The sequence below is a fragment of the Malus domestica genome, chromosome 17 (assembly GCF_042453785.1).
Source record: "Malus domestica chromosome 17, GDT2T_hap1".
Classification (NCBI taxonomy): Eukaryota; Viridiplantae; Streptophyta; class Magnoliopsida; order Rosales; family Rosaceae; genus Malus; species Malus domestica.
In genome coordinates this window covers 9,630,372-9,648,478 of record NC_091677.1, presented here as the reverse complement: position 1 = coordinate 9,648,478, position 18,107 = coordinate 9,630,372, and the positions used below count along the sequence as shown (strand labels likewise).

General features: G+C 36.1%; 2 protein-coding genes across 2 annotated transcripts; one reads left to right on the top strand and one right to left on the bottom strand.

The window, feature by feature from the left end:
• Window positions 1-394: 394 nt before the first annotated feature.
• LOC103404983 (major latex allergen Hev b 5-like) lies at window positions 395-1,736 on the bottom strand. Its single transcript, XM_008343944.3, has 2 exons — window positions 1,478-1,736; window positions 395-1,170 (listed from the first exon to the last, which is right to left on the bottom strand). Exons 1-2 carry the CDS (start codon window positions 1,490-1,492, stop codon window positions 637-639), a joined length of 549 nt encoding a protein of 182 aa, XP_008342166.1. The 5' UTR covers window positions 1,493-1,736; the 3' UTR covers window positions 395-636.
• A 5,800-nt stretch (window positions 1,737-7,536) lies between these two features.
• Window positions 7,537-11,383, top strand: LOC103404982 (rho GDP-dissociation inhibitor 1-like). Its single transcript, XM_008343943.4, has 5 exons — window positions 7,537-8,409; window positions 8,960-9,026; window positions 10,442-10,660; window positions 10,749-10,873; window positions 11,048-11,383. Exons 1-5 carry the CDS (start codon window positions 8,209-8,211, stop codon window positions 11,120-11,122), a joined length of 687 nt encoding a protein of 228 aa, XP_008342165.1. The 5' UTR covers window positions 7,537-8,208; the 3' UTR covers window positions 11,123-11,383.
• The last annotated feature ends 6,724 nt before the right edge of the window (window positions 11,384-18,107 follow it).

Here is an 18,107-nt window from a genome sequence, read left to right as displayed (position 1 = left end):
GAAATTGTCCACATATATATCATCTATTAGGTGACTATTTGAGACATCAAATTGCAATTTACAAATTATCATTGGTAGCATACATATCACTACTTCAGTATAAGCTCTTAATTGTGGATTAAATTATAGAGTCGTGTCGCCTAACAATTGTTAATATGGCTACTTGAGAAATGAAAATGCATTTCACACAAATTATCAATGGTGGCATTCATATTAACCTTTCCAATGAATCCATGGGTATACCTTAAATCCCTAAATATTCAACAATTGAGTTTATTTCTTCCGACCATCATGTGCTACTCTCCATGATGCACCTTTGTTGTAAATAAGGAAAAAGAAACTATCAACTAGAAAGAAAAGCTTGAACGAGTACTGAAAAATGAACGTGACTCAATTTTCATGGAAGTAGTAGCTATATATATAGTACTACAATGATCGACTTATTATTCAAATGTTCAAACGTACGTACATGCACCACGATACAATTCATCATGTCTACCATATGTATATGGAAAGCTAGCATTAACTAGGTTCCACACACACCTGATCATTTTCTTAGTTACTCCTTATTTAATTTCTTAAACCACTAAATTAAAGACATCTGATAGATCCCTTAACATTCATGCAAACCCCAAATCACTCAGCCTTCACCCCAGGAGCTTCAGTGCCAACTTTCTCCTCAACCTCAGTTGCCTTCTCTTCTTCCTTAACTGCTACCTCCTCTTTAGGGGCCTCAACTGCTGATTCTGCCTCCGGTGTAACTGGTACCACCGGAGGAATCTCAGCAGAGTCATCAGCAGTATCCTCCTTGTCCTTGGCCTCCTCCTCAAGTACTGGTTCTGGCTCTGGCTCAGGTGCTACCTTATTAGGTGTAGTAGTTTCCTCTTCAGTTGTAGTCTTCTCCACAGTTGGTTCTTCTTCTTTTTCGACTGCTGCAACTTCCTTGGGCTCCTCTACCTTCACATCCTTTGCCTCAGCTTCAACTACGGTTTCCTCGACCTCAGCCTTAGGTACTTCTTCCTCAGAAGCCACAACAGCTTCCTTTGGTTCATCCGCAACTTCAGCTGCTGGTTCTTCAGTAGTAGGAGTGATAACAATCTCTTGAGCCTTGACTGATTCCTCGTGATGAGTTGTGTCCTCTACAGGAAGGGCTGTCTGTGCTGATACAACCTGCATGATCATATATACGTACATATAAAACTCTTAACTTAATATTTTATACTCAACTAAAGGGTCAATTAGTTAAATTTCCAAAAGAGTTTGAAATTATCATCACCAAATTAAGGGAATGATTTCTTGCACAACTCTTTTTATTTTAATTCCTTAATTCTTCTTTGATGGAGAACAAAAATAAATAAAAATATATTGAGAGACAAAATAAATAAAAATATATTGAGAGACAAAATAAATGTGCGGAAACTACTTCTCATAAATTAATGTAAAATAAGCCAATCTAGAACTGAAGTTGAGTGAATACCTGAGCAGTGGCCATAATGGGAGTCGAAAAGTGATCAAATTGAACAAATAAGAAGATCAAGAGAAGGGCAAACTTAAAAGACTGAGAAAGCAAAGAACAAATTAAAACTAATGGTTGCAATGAATAAAAATGATCAATGATATGGTTTATATAGAGGAGTCCATAGACCTCACTGCCTCATGGTTGATGCACGAGAGAACCTCAGTCGGGAGAAATTTTTTATTGTGATGAGAATATGAGTGGTACACCATGTGTTTTTAGGTAAGTGATGAGAAATTTTAATTTTTAAATTATTAACTTTTTAACACATATATCGTACAATTTATATAGTGACACGTGGTGTATCATCTCGTGTGTCAATCACACTAAAAAATTTCTCATCAGTGGGGCGGTGGGGGTGAGAGAACCTGAGGAATCTTGGGATTTGACAGAGATTGACATGTTCGGTAATAATGCCACAAAAAAAGGTATTGGATCGATTTTTGGGTTAAATAACCTCTGTAATGAGCTGTTATAATAATATTAGGATGGCAGGGAATGTCAATAATGGAGGTCTTTTTTTTTTCTTTTCAATCCAAGCCATCATTCTTCGTTTGGTTGTGTGTGATCCTGTGCTTTGTGCAGTCGGGCTTGCAGGATTACATTACCATCATATCCCCTCATGCATCTTTCAAATCTTGATTACTTAACTACCATTTGTTTGGCCTCTTTACCAAAGCTACTATGCATGTTACTATTCCATCAGCTTATGGAGAAATCTTTTGGTGCCACACTAATACTGTCACGTAGTTTTAGTAATTTATCTGTTTTTTTTTTTAATATGAATGGTCTGTGTATATATTTTTTTTTTAACAAACGATATTATCTTCACTAAGGAAGTGGGGGAGTGGGCTAAGCTTCACAATGGGCTAGCTATAATAATATGGTTCAAAATCATCTTTGGCAATAATCTAACCTAAGACCTCTCACTCACAAATAAAAAAGAAGTAAAGGAACTGTAGTATTATATGACAATGTTAAGGCTAAACTAAAACTTTGTATTACGTCTTCATAATATATAGGCGTTTGCCTCCTATTTCAGTTTAATTGTTGTAGGAAAATGGACCTTTTTTTTTTCAGAAACCATGCTAAACATTGTAGTTAATATGAGGCATTTACATCTTTGTTTTGATTTATAGCTATTTTGTTCATCATTATTCTTCTTTAGTCTCCTCCAAAATTTTAAAATGTTTGATATAACCAAACATTTAATAAGTAGACCAATTGTGAAACATCATGCTTAGGCCGGCCTTAGATTATGGGAACCCTAATAGCCAATAGCCACAATTTCCTTCAGGAAATTAATAAAATTCTGATGCGGAACATCATATACAAATTACAATATGTTCCATCACCATATGCGACACCCAACTAATTGTTTTCTGACCCAATTTCCCTGGCGTCCTTGGCTGAATTGGAAGAGAGTCACACATGTGATGATGTATACTCATGTTGCAACATTTCGGTACCTTTTCCCCACAATTCATCATATTAACATTCAATTTCTTATCAAACCCTAACGTTAACAAGCTAGACTTCTTATAGGCAGGGTTAAGAGTTTTACTTTTGTTTTCACTAAAAGGTAGAAAACTGTAGTGGTAAGATTCACAACAATCAACAGTTGACAGTTATACACGGACACATGAATAATGTCATTAGCATTTTCTTAAAATTAATAACCAAACTCTTGCTAATCACATTAACTTGAAACTAGATACAGTTAAGCAAAAACAAACCGAATTAACTAATATAGTGCAACTGTCTGTATTATATTCGTAGACTGCAAAATGCATAAGTGAATCGAATTTCTATTAGTTAGAAATGCGATCCACAAAGTAATGTGATCTCCAATGCTCATATACTAGAGTGTCACCGATACCTATAACATTCTTTGTGTGATTTGGCTCCAACACCAAGTCGCACAATCAATTCCAAGAACAAATCTACCCCATGCATGCATGTTCAATATTGCAACTGATAACTTCGTACGCTACTAGCAGCTGGCGATCATGGCTTTGGGATGGCTGTTGTATACATTACAATTTACAACCATGATTGAAGTCCTACGTGCCGTTTCATTCAGTTCTGATTTCAGATTATTTTTTTAGGGTTTTGGCAATGATTATCAAAAGCTGTAAAGGACTTTTAGGCTAGGGTTGGGCGGTGGGGTTGGCCCGCTTATAAGGAGCCCACAAGAGATTCACAGTACCTTTGCTGTACTCTTGTGCCACTGAATGTGACACGTGGCAAAGCCACACCGACCACGTAGTGGGATGTGGCTCCCTGTCAGCGATGGACATGATATGGTCCTACTTTTGTGTTCAATTTGTGGGTCCACGTGACAAATCATGAATAACAGACGTGTGACAGGTTGGGCAATGAAAAGGCTTTCCTACTCTATCGTTCTATTTTATCTTTCCAGAATTTTAACGAAAATTTTATGCTACTATTTATTTTAATAAAAAATTATATTTTTATATTAAAAATTAATTCTAGTACTATTTATTTTATTTTTTATTTTGTTCTTATTATTAAAATTCAAAATTTTCAAAATTTTTAAATTAGTTTTCCCTCATCTTTTTCCATCTCCTTGCATGATTTGAAAAATTAATCCTCGAGATTTTTATTAATCTTTTGCTAATACTCACAAATAAGTAAAGAAAAATCTTCATGCATGTGATAAGAATTTAAGCTGATTCACTCGTGATTAATGAAATATGAAGCCAAGATAATCACACTAGAAAGCCATATTTGTGTGATTCACTATCAACTTCATGGAGGCAACCATCGAGTTGCCCCTAATTAATTTTACCGTACAAGTCACCGCATTTGATTGCCAAATTACTTCCTGCTTATGCAACATAAGACGAATGTTAGCTAGTGTATTAAGCAAGCTTCTTTGTTGTAGGGTCATTGGATTAGAGAATTCTCCATATCATCCGCTTGGCTTCGTTTAGAACAGAAATGTCTTCGGCGCGGGCGTGTGCATGTAAAAAGGTTGATCACTATAAATAAGCATTTAATGACACGTAACAATACTGAAGCCACACCTCTATTTATTTTCCAAGTGTAAAACAACTAAGGTTGCGTTAGTAGACTTTTTTGGGGCATATTTAGGCTTCTAGCTATTAACTTTTACCGCCTCAAGTTGTTTGGTATGACATATCAAATCCGATTTTGACAAAATCATAATAATTAAATGCATACAATTGGAAGGCCTTTGCAAACTCAAATGACTCTCCAAATGGACTTATTAGCTAAGAAATCAGTATCATTGTATTAAATAAAAAGTAGTCAAGAATGATATTTTATAGGAAAGTATTTTCTATACAAATTAGAAAGTAATTTACATTAAATTCATCTAAACAACAAGAAGGAGAAGAGTTTGAACCTACAATACAGTGAGTTGAAGAAATATGTCATATTAATCAGGGCAATCCACCACACGTCATCACATGCCGTTGCATAACATAAAATAAAAAAGACCCTTTCTATCTCTAAGCCCGCTTTCTCTCCTTCTCAAAAAAACCCCTAGGATCCAGGAACTCCACAGTCGTGGCCCCTTGCTCCGACTTGGGGCTAGTGGCAGTCTTTGTCACCTTCTTCCTGTCCTCCCTACCCTCTATCCTCCTCTACCCTTCCCCCCTCTTTTTTTTATCTTCCATCCCCTCTTAGCCTTCTCGCCGTTCATCCTCCCGTGTCTCGTCTACCCTTACATTTGCAACAAAAATCATGTTATGCCCGTTTTCCCTCCTCCTAAATGGATAATACTCACATATCTCATCTATTACAAATGACGTATAAATTTTATACTCGAAACCATTCAATATCTCACTCTTGAGTTGATGTTCATTTGTAAAAAATTGTCATTCGAATCGAAAATCATTTAGTTATTCAAATGTATCGAACAAATTAACGATTTGAGAACTACATAACATTTAATGTCATAAGATTCAAATAGGGAATTTACTTTATTAGCCCTATTACAAACCCATCAATTAAACTTAGGAAATCCACTGTTAGTGCCAACTTCCCAATACTTACATTTTAAAGGTGAAAAATGTCGTTTCTTTATCTACTTTATACAATTTTAGGCAGTGTTCTAAAAATCGGCCTAGCCGCTGGACGGTGACCGACCGCTCTGATTAACTGTTAATCGGTCACAAAATCGGAAAATGTATTAGGTGGACGCCAAGGTGGGATTAGACGGGTCTAGGCGGAGCTATACGGGTTTGGGCAGGGCTAGGCGGAAGCTAGGCGGGCGTATGAGAAGACTCCGGGATCTAAAAATGTTTCTTGAAAAATGATGTTGCAGGCCGGGAGGAAGAAGATGAAGGGGTGGGGACCACCATATTAGCTTTCAATTTAAACGGACGGGTAGGGTGAATTCATTATGTTCCCACCATCTCCTCTCTTTTGAATTTTGATTGCACGGGTCTTGGTCCAATTACTCTCTTTACCAATTTTTTATTCTTTTATTTCTTTTAAGACCATTTACATAATTTATAAAGTTTTTCTGAAGTTTTAAATCAAACTGCATCTTGTAAGTGATAACTATCTCTATATTATAAATTAAATAGAAATTCGTCACTACCCAAGTACCCAAACACTTCCCTTTCTATTCAGACCACTGCAACACAAACCTTCACTAAACAAAATTCGTGTTCTTCGAGCAATTAAACCCAATCAGTTACTAATTTTGATTAAATTTACACTATAATCAGAGGTTTCGAAACCCTACGCCCAAATACTCATCGACATCTCGACGGCGTATCGAATGCATCTCGACGACATCTTGATTAAATCTCGACGGCATCTTAAAGCACTTGAAGTCGATACCTCTAACATCATTTTTTGGAATTGGAATATCATTAAAGGCCAAAAGCCATAACATAAATTTATCAAAGAATTACAACAAAAAAACAAAATAGGAAGACTGATTCAGCTTCTTCTCGCATCTGGTTCTGCTCCTTCTGCCACCATATGAACTCTTTCCCTCAATCTTACTCCAACATCGGCGGCACCAACCTCCCGGTCGATCTTTTTCCGACTTACGACGCCATTGAGCACGCCAAAATCGCCCACGAAATTCTCAACTCCAGCTCGAATTAGTATTGGACAAATGGGTTGTCGTCATCGTCGTCCTTATCATCTATGGTGTCGGATGCTGGTTCGAGAGGCGTGACTCGTGAGGTCGGCGTTTGTGTTCGTTGTGGACGCGTGCATGCATGAAGGCTCTTGCTTTTCGTAGAGAGATAAAACGATGGGTAAAGAGGGCTAACAGAGGAAGGGCTGTTGACAAAATGGTCTTTAATCCCTCGGTCTTGGGGGCTTAAAAAGTTTGTGAGAAAGTCATAGGCTGTAGGACTATATGGCCTCTAGAAAGATGCAATAAAGCCCATAAAGCATAGAGATTGGGTTTATGCTTTTAGACCTTCATTACAAAGCCTCTTATGTCAGCCATGGTTCCAACCTTCCAAAGAGTCTGCCATGACAGTGGCACCATTGACGGTAATAATTTTCTTGTTTTATTGTTTAGTACTATAGTCTAGCAATATTTTTCTTCACTTATAAATTAGAGGTATTAGGTTCGATTCTCGTTAAAGGGAAATTTAAACTAGATTATTGCTAAACCATTGTGAGGCTAAGCCCACCCCTACTCCCCTTAATGTAGATTGTTTGTTCAAAAAAAAATTTATTTTATGTTTTGACAATTATAAAATTGTGTGTTACGCTTTTGAAAATGAGTCACTAAGTTTAGCTTTATCAATCATGGTGTTTTGATATTGCAACAATTTAAGCTTTTGGTCTAATTGATCGTGAAGTCTGATGTTAAATAAATTATGTTTGGATTAGTTACTTATAGGCGCGTGAGCGAGTGACTTCCAATCATTGATGTACGTGGAGACTACATTGCATGAAATGACTTATCATTTATCATTTTTCACAAGTAATAGGTGCAATTCTATCCAACACCTTGCAACCTTACCAATATTATTTCTCTAGTAACAAACATTGATTAGCATCCCCTAATAAGAAAATTAAAAGAGAAGACACATTCATGAGTGGGGACTACATTTCCTTCAATGGCACGTAGGTCCCTACAATAAATCCTAAATCCCCATACATGCAGGGGATAAAGGGGATAATGTTCAGAGCAGAACATACATATAACTTTACGTTCCCCATTATCTCCATAAACTTCTGCATTAGTGACCTACACGTTCTCTCTCTCACTCATTTCGGATCACCACAGGACCAATTCTCATTCGGTTTGACAAATTATCCCAATCTCTCTCATCCCTTTTGAGAAATTCAACAACAACCCACCACAGAAAAAGCAATAGGAGACAAAAGAGCAAATTTTCCCCTTCTGCCTTGTTCTTTCTCTTCCTTTTTTGCTTTCAGGGTCTTATTTCTTGTGTATTCCCCAACACACAGACAATTATTTCCCTTATTGGGTTGTCCCCAAAACACAAATCATCTCAGTTCTGCCATTTCTTCCCCAATTCCCCACCTGGGTTTCTTCCATATTCTCTCGAATTCACAAGGCAAGAACCTTGAACTCTGTTTTTGGTGTAATGGGTTTGTTCAGTTCTACTGCAATTCGCCGTAGCTAGGTGGGTTTCTTTTGTGGCGGTTGATGAGTTGATAAGTTTCTGGATTTTGGAGCTATTTCAAGTTCCAAGAAGATGGGGGGAGGAGAGAAGAGTGACAAAGAAACAAAGAAAGAAAACCAGGATGATACAGATAATGAAGGAGTGGAGGGGATTGGGAGGCAGATGAGTGAGACTTCTGTTTCTGCGGCTGAGGAGGAGGAAGACGAAGAGGGAAGCAGTAAAATTCAGTTGGGTCCCCAATGCACTCTCAAAGAACAGATTGAGAAGGATAAGGTCTGTTTTTTTTCTGCTCAATTAATGGCAAAAAAAGTGCATCTTTTACGTTTATTTTATTTTATTTATGTAATATTGTTGGGTTCGAGACTACCTTTTTAATATTGTTGGGTTGTTGACTTTTGTTTGTTTGCTGCATTCATGGACGAGCCAAAGAAGGCTCACTAGGCATATGCTCTCACTCAAAGTGATTCGTTTGTTTAGTTGCATACTACAATTATATAATATACACGGATTATCTTTGAAGAAAATATATGTATCTAATATTCAACATACATTTATTCTACTTATACTCTATCAAAAATATATAGCAATAGTGCTTTTGTTCTGTCATTCAAACCGAGAAAACCATCTCCCGCCTATCATGTACTATATTGAAATTTTTGTAACATTAGAATTGTGATACATCATCATTTGAAACTATCTTTAATATCATATTGCGTATAACTATATTATACTAAAGTTTTTTTAGTTGTTTTCGGTTGCCCCCACTAGAAGAAATTTCTAGCTCCGTTCCTGGCCGCATTCTTGGTTGACTTTGTTGTTTCAGGATGATGAGAGTTTGAGGAGGTGGAAGGAGCAGCTTCTTGGGGCTGTGGATTTTGAGAATGTTGGAGGTATGAAATTTCATTTCATCAGCACAGCTTTTTTATTTTTACTAAAATTTTATTAAATGTCATTTCGTTTGACTTTAATCTTGCACTGTTGATGATTGGCAATGATCAGAGTGGTTAGTAACTAATTGGAAATAATTAAAGTGTAACTTTCCCTTAACCTCTTTTTCTTTTCTACTTTTATTGGATGTCCTTTCCTTTCCTGTACAGTAATATGATTTCGTATCTTAAGAATGTTTGTATTTTAACGCGTATCATTACTTAAGTCAATGTTCCTGTTAAGCTTGTTTCTGAAGCAAATTTTCATGTGAGAATTTGTATATGCTTTCATTATTTTGATTATGATTCTACCATGAATTGTCATGTTGCATATATATGAAGAAGATAGAACAAGGATCATCTCGGAGACGTTGTGCTCAGGCTATAAGCTCCCGTGTACACACACACGATGAAATCGCTTTATGCAGCCTATAATATACCAAAAATAAATCATTATTTAGAATGATTATGCATAATTTGTAGTATTTTCCGTTTGAATGAACAGTGTTATCAAGAATCATGATTGTAAAATGAATATCAGTTCTACATTGCCACATAATTCAACTTTCTCGTAAACCTGTGATTACATGTTGCTGTCTGAACACTTTAGAGCTTATTCTTCCACTTCTTCCTTTTTGCATATGTGTATCTTGCAGCATAAGGTATGTATCTGAACTTAATAGTAAAACAACCATATTTTTTAAGGAAAACTAATGAAAAATGTTTGAAAACTTTGAGTTTTAATAATAAGGACAAAATAAAGGGTAAAGTGAATAGTACCAGGATTGACTTTTTAGTGTAAAAATGTGGTTTTTCGTTAAAATGAACAGTACCGGGTGCTTTTCGTTAAAGTTCCCTATTTTTTAACTTTGACAACTAGTGATTCTTCACCTGTCTCTCGAACATTTTTGGGAATCTTTTGCCTCCAATCTTGTAAACTTGTGAAATGTCGAGATGAAACTGTCAATTATTGGCCACATTTATGAGAAACTAGTGATTCTTCACCTATCTGTCATTTTACCAGAACATTTTTGGAATCTTTTACCTCCAATCTTGTAGACTTGTGCAATGTAGAATGAAATTGTCAATCTGGCCACATGAATGAGGTTATCTTTATCATAGAATTCTACAAAAACAGCACTGGTGACTAGTTTGATGGTAAGGATGTATATTTAGAATTGAGAATTTGGTCTAACTTTCTGTTTCTAATATTTTTACGCTTCACGGAGACTATAAATTTCTTAAAAGTCTGCCGTATACCTGTTCGATTGCTGTGATCAATTTGTATTGATTTACTTCCCTTTATAGGTTCCTCTTTTGTTTCAATTGTTTTTTGTTCCTTCTTGCACATAGTAATTCTTTCCCTTCTTTTACAACAGAAACTCTTGAACCAGAAGTGAAGTTCATTCAGCTTTCAATCCTTTCTCCTGGTAGACCTGACATTGTTCTTGATATTCCGGGAGATGGGAAACCCAAAGGCTTATGGTTCACGCTGAAAGAAGGTAGTCCGCACAACCTGAAGTTCTCCTTCCAAGTTAGCAATAACATCGTATCCGGTCTCAAGTACACCAACACTGTTTGGAAAACTGGTGTCAAGGGTAAGCCGTCTATCTTAATTCTGATTGTTCCTGTAAAATGAAATATTGTGCACTTGAACTGTTCCATTCACGAGGATTTTAATTTCAGTCGACAGCACAAAAGAGATGATTGGAACTTTCAGTCCTCAGCAAGAGCCTTACATACATGTGATGCCAGAAGAGACCACACCTTCTGGCATGTTTGCCAGAGGATCATATTCTGCAAGATCGAAGGTAAGCCTAGTTGAAGTATCTTAGGATTTCCAGTCAGAATCATTGGCACCACAGCCACTGTCTTTACAATCCAAGAGAGAAGTATTTACTAAGTTACATGATCTTATTTCAGTTGACTGCAGTAATATAGTCGCCACTACAAAGTCTAATTCTGTTGTCTTTCTGTTATTGCAGTTTCTTGACGATGATAACAAGTGTTACTTGGAGATCAATTACACCTTCGATATTCGAAAGGAATGGGCTAAATAAACAGAGAATTTCCCACTGAGTGCTAGCATATCTCTTCCATTCAGCTGATGTTCTCACACGGCTGACGTTCTTTACACCGCAGTTAGTTTAAAGTTTTTTCCGGTTAATGATTCCCAAATATTACTTACTTCCATGGTTGTGCTAAGTTTGTTAATTTTCGTAACATTGGATTGCAAAGAAAGCGAGAGAGTGTGTGTGTGTTTTTTAGGGGATTCTTTGGTTACTGCCTGCAATAAAAGGTGAGCTTAGATTGTGTTCTAATTGTGGTTCTAAAGAATTGGTGCTCTATGTTGGATGCATTTAAATTTGTTTTCTTCATTCTTCTTATCCAAATCTTAGCATCTAGCCTAGATTTGGAATTGCTCCATCCAAATCGCCCCTAATTGTTTCTCCCACGCAAAAGAGAATCGAAATTTGGAAACTTATTTGGAGAATGCAGTATCCTTAAGCTAGTCTTAATTAACATCTTCAATTAAGAATGCATAGTTTGCAATGGGTTGGTGACAAGTGCTTGTATCTCAAAACTCACACTCAAACGAGTTGTTGGCAATGAGACTTGAATATCAAGCAATTAGAGACTTGAATATCAAGCAATTAAAAGCATTTACCCTGCACTCGAAGTCCTAGGCTCGATTTCCTCCTCCCTAACATCGCCGGTATAAAAAAATTGAAGAAAAAACAAGAGTTGTTGAGTTGAAATCCTGATACAAGATGCCCCATTTCTAAGTTGAAGCTAGGGTTTCATAGCCAGTCACTTTCAGGCTCTCACATTCTGTCAATCCTTTATTTAATGGTAGGTGCAAGAAGATTTGAAAGATGAATAACCACAACTGAAAGGAACTCCCATTGTTTTATCAGAAACAGATTTGCCTGAATCAGCTTGATTAGGGCATCCTATCTGCTTTCTGCACTTTGACAACAACCCACCATCTTCCTCCCACCTCTTCACCCATCCCTCATATTCTTGTCCACTTTCAATGTTTATTGACTTCGCCATTGTTTTTCTACTTTCTTCCTACCAAATGGAGAAATGCAAGCAATTTATACTTAATTTAGTTGGAAAATGCAACCAGGTCCATGTTAATTGATGCTTAGAATGCAGCCCTTGTTTAGACCTTAGCCAAACCAACGTGAGAGTAGGGCTTTTGACTAAGATATGTTCTAATTCACCTTAAGGCTTATTAACTGAATTGATAGCCTCATGAAACTGCCATTTAGTCTCAATTTACTCCTCAAACTAGTTTTGTCTCACTTTGCTCCCTGAAGCAGTCATTTTCAACTCTTTTGGTCTCACTTCACCCCCACTCCGTTAAAGAAACATTAAATTCAAGAGTATTTTGGACATTTCACTTTTTACAACAGCTCTTTGTCTTGCCTCCATCCATCCCTTCAGTTCAATCAACTGATCTTCTTTGCGAAACAAATTAGGGTTTATGAAAGAAGATAAAGGAATTTAATGATTTATTAGACTTGAATTTAATGATTTATTAGGCTTGAGTTTAACGTTTCTTTAACGGAATTGGGTGAAATGAGACCAAATGAGTAGAAAAGGCAATTTCATTGGCAAAGTGAGACAAAACCATTTCCAAAGTGTAAATTGAGACTAAATGGCAGTTTCATGAGGTAATTCAACTAATAAGCCTTCACTTTTATTTGCTCTAATTTACATATAAAGAGATTTGAACTTGAGTGCAAGATGTTCGAATTTACATATAAAGAGCTTTGAACTTGAGTGTAAGAAGTCTTCCTCCTCACGCTTTCTGCTAGGTTAACATCTTCTGCCTATACGCCCGTCTTTGCATTTAGGCTAGATACCTTTCTTCCAAAGCGTGATAAAATCATTTATTTAAGGGAGTTTTAACAAAATATTCTCGGTACTGTTCATTTTTAATGAAAAGGTGTAACGACCAGTCCCTAAAAATTATAGTTTTTATAATTTTAAAATGTGAATTTACGAAAATGCCCTTCGAGTCAAATACGTTGACTTTTGTTGACTTTCTTGTTGTGTCACGTAAAATATGTTTCTTGATGTATTTGGGTAGTACTCGTCGATACGAGCGCGTGTGCGCAAACAAAACATAATTTGGAGATATAACGAATGAGTTATTAATGTTTAAAGTCAGGAGCATTTTAGTAAATTTAACCCTTGTTTCTAGAAGGCTCCAGCAAAATCTGGAGCAGTGGGGAAGCCACGTGTGTGGCCCAGAATAAAGGAAAGGAGAAAATGGACGGTGGAGATGGGAAAGATAAGGAGATAAAGGAGGGTGGGTGCTGCTCAGTCAGGTAAAATGAGAAGGGAGTGAACCAATGAGGATAAGAGAAATGAGAGAAATGAGAGAATGGGAGATGGAGAGGAACCGCCAGATCCCCCTTAACCCGTGTGACCCAACTTGATTCCGACTTTTTCCCTACAAATTGGCCATCTCCACCACCTAGAATCAACTCAACTACTCTTCTTCTTCAAGTTCCACCCCAAACCCGATGGTTTTTAGTCTTGGTTTTGAGGGGATAGCATCGGCGGCAACGTGGGGGAGATCGGCGGAGATTCGCCATTTCTGAAGGTGATTCTTTCAACCACCACCACCATTAGCCTTCCCTTGAGCCCAGGAACAAAACCCAACCAACCATGGAAACGGTGGAACACTAGAGAAGTTGAATCGAAGCCACCTATTTTTAAGGTTTCCAATGGGTTTGAGTGAAGTTAGGGCTTTTCCCGGCGAAATTGGCCTTGGACGCAGGTATGGAAGTTGTTCTCTCATCAAGATCTTCATTCTTGTAAAATTTGGGAATTTTTGGAGTTGTTGGATTTTCTGGCGAATCGAAGTGGCCGACCGCCACGTGTGGCGGCGCGTGGAGGAAAAACCCAAGGTTCCTCGACGTGCCGAATCCGAATCCGCCATCCGTTTTCCAAAATTATAATGTTTTAGTAGAGTTTTGCTAATAGGTTCCTAATTGTGTTTAGGCGCAATGGTGGGAAGTGATCACATTCTCGATAGTTCGAGTAGCTTTCGGGCAATGGAAAACTTGTAAGTGGACCCCTTCATAACTTGTATATTTTTATAAAATATTAGCTTAGCATGCATGTCATATTTCGTTCATTTAATACGTTTTAATTATGTTTTTCGGGATTTTCTATTATTATGGTTTATATAGAATTCATGATTTAATTACATTGCTTTACAAAATATTTATAATTTATCGAATTTACGTTTAATAATGGTGATGAATTATTGGTTTTGCATATATGAAACCCTTGGTTTTACGAATATGTTTTATATACGATTTATGCGATGAGATTTTGAACCCTTGAGCTTTGGTGATTTGGCTCAAGTTTTGAGTTATGTTTTCAATACTTACCTAGTGGGTTATCATACGGCACATCCGCACACCACGGGTATTGTATATGGCCATAGGACACATATGGTGGAGGAGTGAGATATGATATATTATATACCCCTAGCTTCACTGCCAAAAGTGGTGTTGGACAACTTCACTAGCCACGGCTAGTGTCGATATGGATGTTATGCTATTCGATTCAGCTTCACCTACAGGTGATGGACATGTTATTCAGCTTCACCTTCGGGTGATGGACAGGTTATACAGCTTCACCTTCGGGTGATGGACATGTTATTCAGCTTCACCTTCGGGTGATGGACATGTATTGTGTTCGAGCGACTATGATACCCTTTGTTGAGTACTTCACTGATGAGATTTATGGATTTGCCTTCGAGCGACGTTTTCAGCATTATTGAGAATGATTTTACACGCACATGTTTTATGAAGGTTTTTCATGGCATGCTAGGGTTTTTCATAAAACCTATATATTATATATGTGTTTCCAAAACATGGGGTTATTATGTTTAGAAATAGAATATTTTCCTATTATTAGTATTATTATTATAAACTTTGGTTCACTCACCTTTTTTGTTTTTGCGCCCCCTCAGGAGTTAAGATTGAGACACATGATCCCAGCGTCAGGACTCTACATCACAGATATCCTCGAGTCTCTTCAGTATCAGTATCATTCCCTTGTTCATATCTTTTCCTAGTAATCCTTCTATATTATTCTTAGTAGTTGTATGCTCTGAACACGTTCATGCTATGGTTTGACCGTTCTAATTGCACATATTTTATTTGTATGCATGTTTTAAATGGCTTCATCATCCTTGGGTGTCAGCCATCACGTGTCTACCTTAATATGTGGGGATATCAGGGTTGGGGCGTGTCAAAAGGACATTTTTACACTAAAATTTCACTCTTGGTACTATTAACTTACAACACATTTTTGTCATTTTGATTAAAATTCAAAATTTTCAAACCATTTTCATTAAATTTCCTTTGATTTAAAGGTAGTTTACTTGCTTAGTGCTTGCGCTAAGGGCTTATAAACAGAATTTACCTTGGTATGACCTTATCTTCTCCATTTCTTGGTGCAACCTCTATATTTTCTTCACGTATGCGTGCAATCCGGGAGCACTTTGGGGTGAACACCCATCCAACAAGTAGGGTCAAAAGAAAATTAATTATTAACTAGCTTATGGTTTAGTTGTAGTTTCCTTAACTCTCCTCCTATTTATAATATCGATCCCTATTATATTAGGAGAAATCTCTTTATCAAAAAGACGATTTGGTCATCTACTCATGATTCAATAAAATTATCAGAAATACACAATTAGATTTAAACCCAATTCCTGCAAGTTTGCCTCTTATATTTATGTTCGAATTTTTCTCTTTATAATTTATTAGATTTAATTTGGAATGTGACTCAAATAAAAAAAAACAATTTTAAAAGGTTGAGATTACAATGTTGGTTAGTTAATTAAACGAGGATCATGTGCAAAAACATTGCTCGTAGCCAACTAATTGGTGTGATTAAAAATTGCCATCACACCTTTCCCCAAGTAGAAGACAAATCCCACCTCTCTTAAAACGATTAATAAAGTAAACTACCTGGTTTGACCGCAAATACCAATGGCTTTCACATGCCTCTTAAATATCTAAGACTTAATTTACCAAAGTTTAAAGTGATTACATTTTAAAAAATAAAATATATTTATTATTTCTAGCTTGGTAAATCACAATAGCAAATCAACAATGTGTTTTACAATTTCGATACCCAGTTGTGACAAAGATGATATACAGAGATATACGTTTGGAGTTTGGAATGAGTTCGATATTTAATTTTGGTATTTTGTAGTCGCAATATGAATGAATTGTTGAAATCTTTATAAAAAAAAATTTATTATTAGATAAAAGTTGGTTAATACTAATCTGAATATTAGAAAAATTATTACAATAATAGAGTATCGATTACTTTTCTCTTGTTCAATGATGGCGATGGTTTGATCATCTTGCTATTAATGGGGTTTTTAGCTAAAATAATATTTGAAATTGACATAACTCCTTACTTTAGTCATTGAGATTTAAAATTAATAAAGTTGGTGAGTTTATTTACATTTAATTATTTTGATCATTCCGTGAAGAATCGCGGTTAAATAAGGGAAAATGACAAAAATAATCTTAATTTTTGTCAAAATTAACGTAACAAAAAATATACGTATTTCATTTTGGTTTTTTTAGTCAAAATTGTCCATGAGATTGACTTAAATTCTCATTTTGGTCCATTAGATTTAAAATCGATAGAGCTAGTCCCTAAGTTTGTCCACTATCAATCATTTTTGTCATTCTATTAAAAATTTCTGTTAAATAAGGTTAAAATGACAAAAACCCTAATTTTTTGTCAAATCATTTCGGCCATTGTTTATTAAATTGAGGGTATGTTTGTATTTTTATTTTGTTCTTATTTAATAGAGATTTTTCACGGAATGACCAAAATAATTGATGGTAGACGAACTTAGGAATCACTTATATTGATTTCAAATCTCATGTACCAAATTGAGGAATTATGTCAATCTCAAAAATCATTATAGCTGAAATGCCTTCATTTTTTTTACTTGAGTTTGAACCATTACTTATGCTTTAGTTTTACTTTTACAGTTTCTTTTGCTTCAAAGTAATTAATCATCAAAACTTGAGCTAGAAAAATGAAATCCAACAAAAGGTAAAGAAGTAAGAATCTCTTTTTTTTTTTTTTCAATTTGACCATTTGTATCCTTTCAACAAATCAAATCCTTAAACAAAAAGAGGCAAATATGCACATTTTTCAACTCAAATCCACTTCATCTGCATTACCAAGGACTTGATGTCAATGGGTGTAGGAAGTCCTTCCGCATACTCCTTCCTTTGCTTGGAGTTGGTTGATACAGTAAAAGTTAGTTACTTTGTCCTTCTCCTAGCTCCTACCCCATAATTTACCACCCAAGTAAATAACAAGAAGTTACTCAAGCAAAGAGTGAGAGAACAGAAAAACCCAGTTACAAAGCATAAGCAACTACTCAAACTAGGGTGTCAACTTGTCCTATGACACGAAGACACGACCCAAATACAAAAAATAGGTCTTTATGTGTACACAATTAATATTGTTCAACTAATATGATACTAATATCCCCATGAAATAACAAGAATGTTAGCCAAGACTAGTTCATTGGTGCTCTTACTACTGAGCATAATCAACAACTTACATTAGCTAAGATGCAACGTATGAGACAAACTGAATTGGGGGCTCAAGGAATTGAGCATTTCCTCATGGGAACATTGGATTGCATCCCCAAATATAGGTCGGCACTGAATTAAGTTTTTTTTTTTCATTTTTGCGATGATGGATAGTGTAAATTATTAACATGCGGCTAATATAAATAAATAATTATGAACGATACTTGTTGCCAACCTAGCTTAGACTAGCATGACACGATAGTTTAATGAGAAAATGTGGGAGAAAGTTTTCAATGCATTTAAAAACTGATTAGATTAAGTGATATAGAAATCCCACCCTACCTCTCTCTCTCTCTCTCTCTCTCCCTCTCTCTCTCTCTCTTGTACGTGAAAGTCATCCCAATTAAAGTACTTGTATATGTTAAGCATCCTC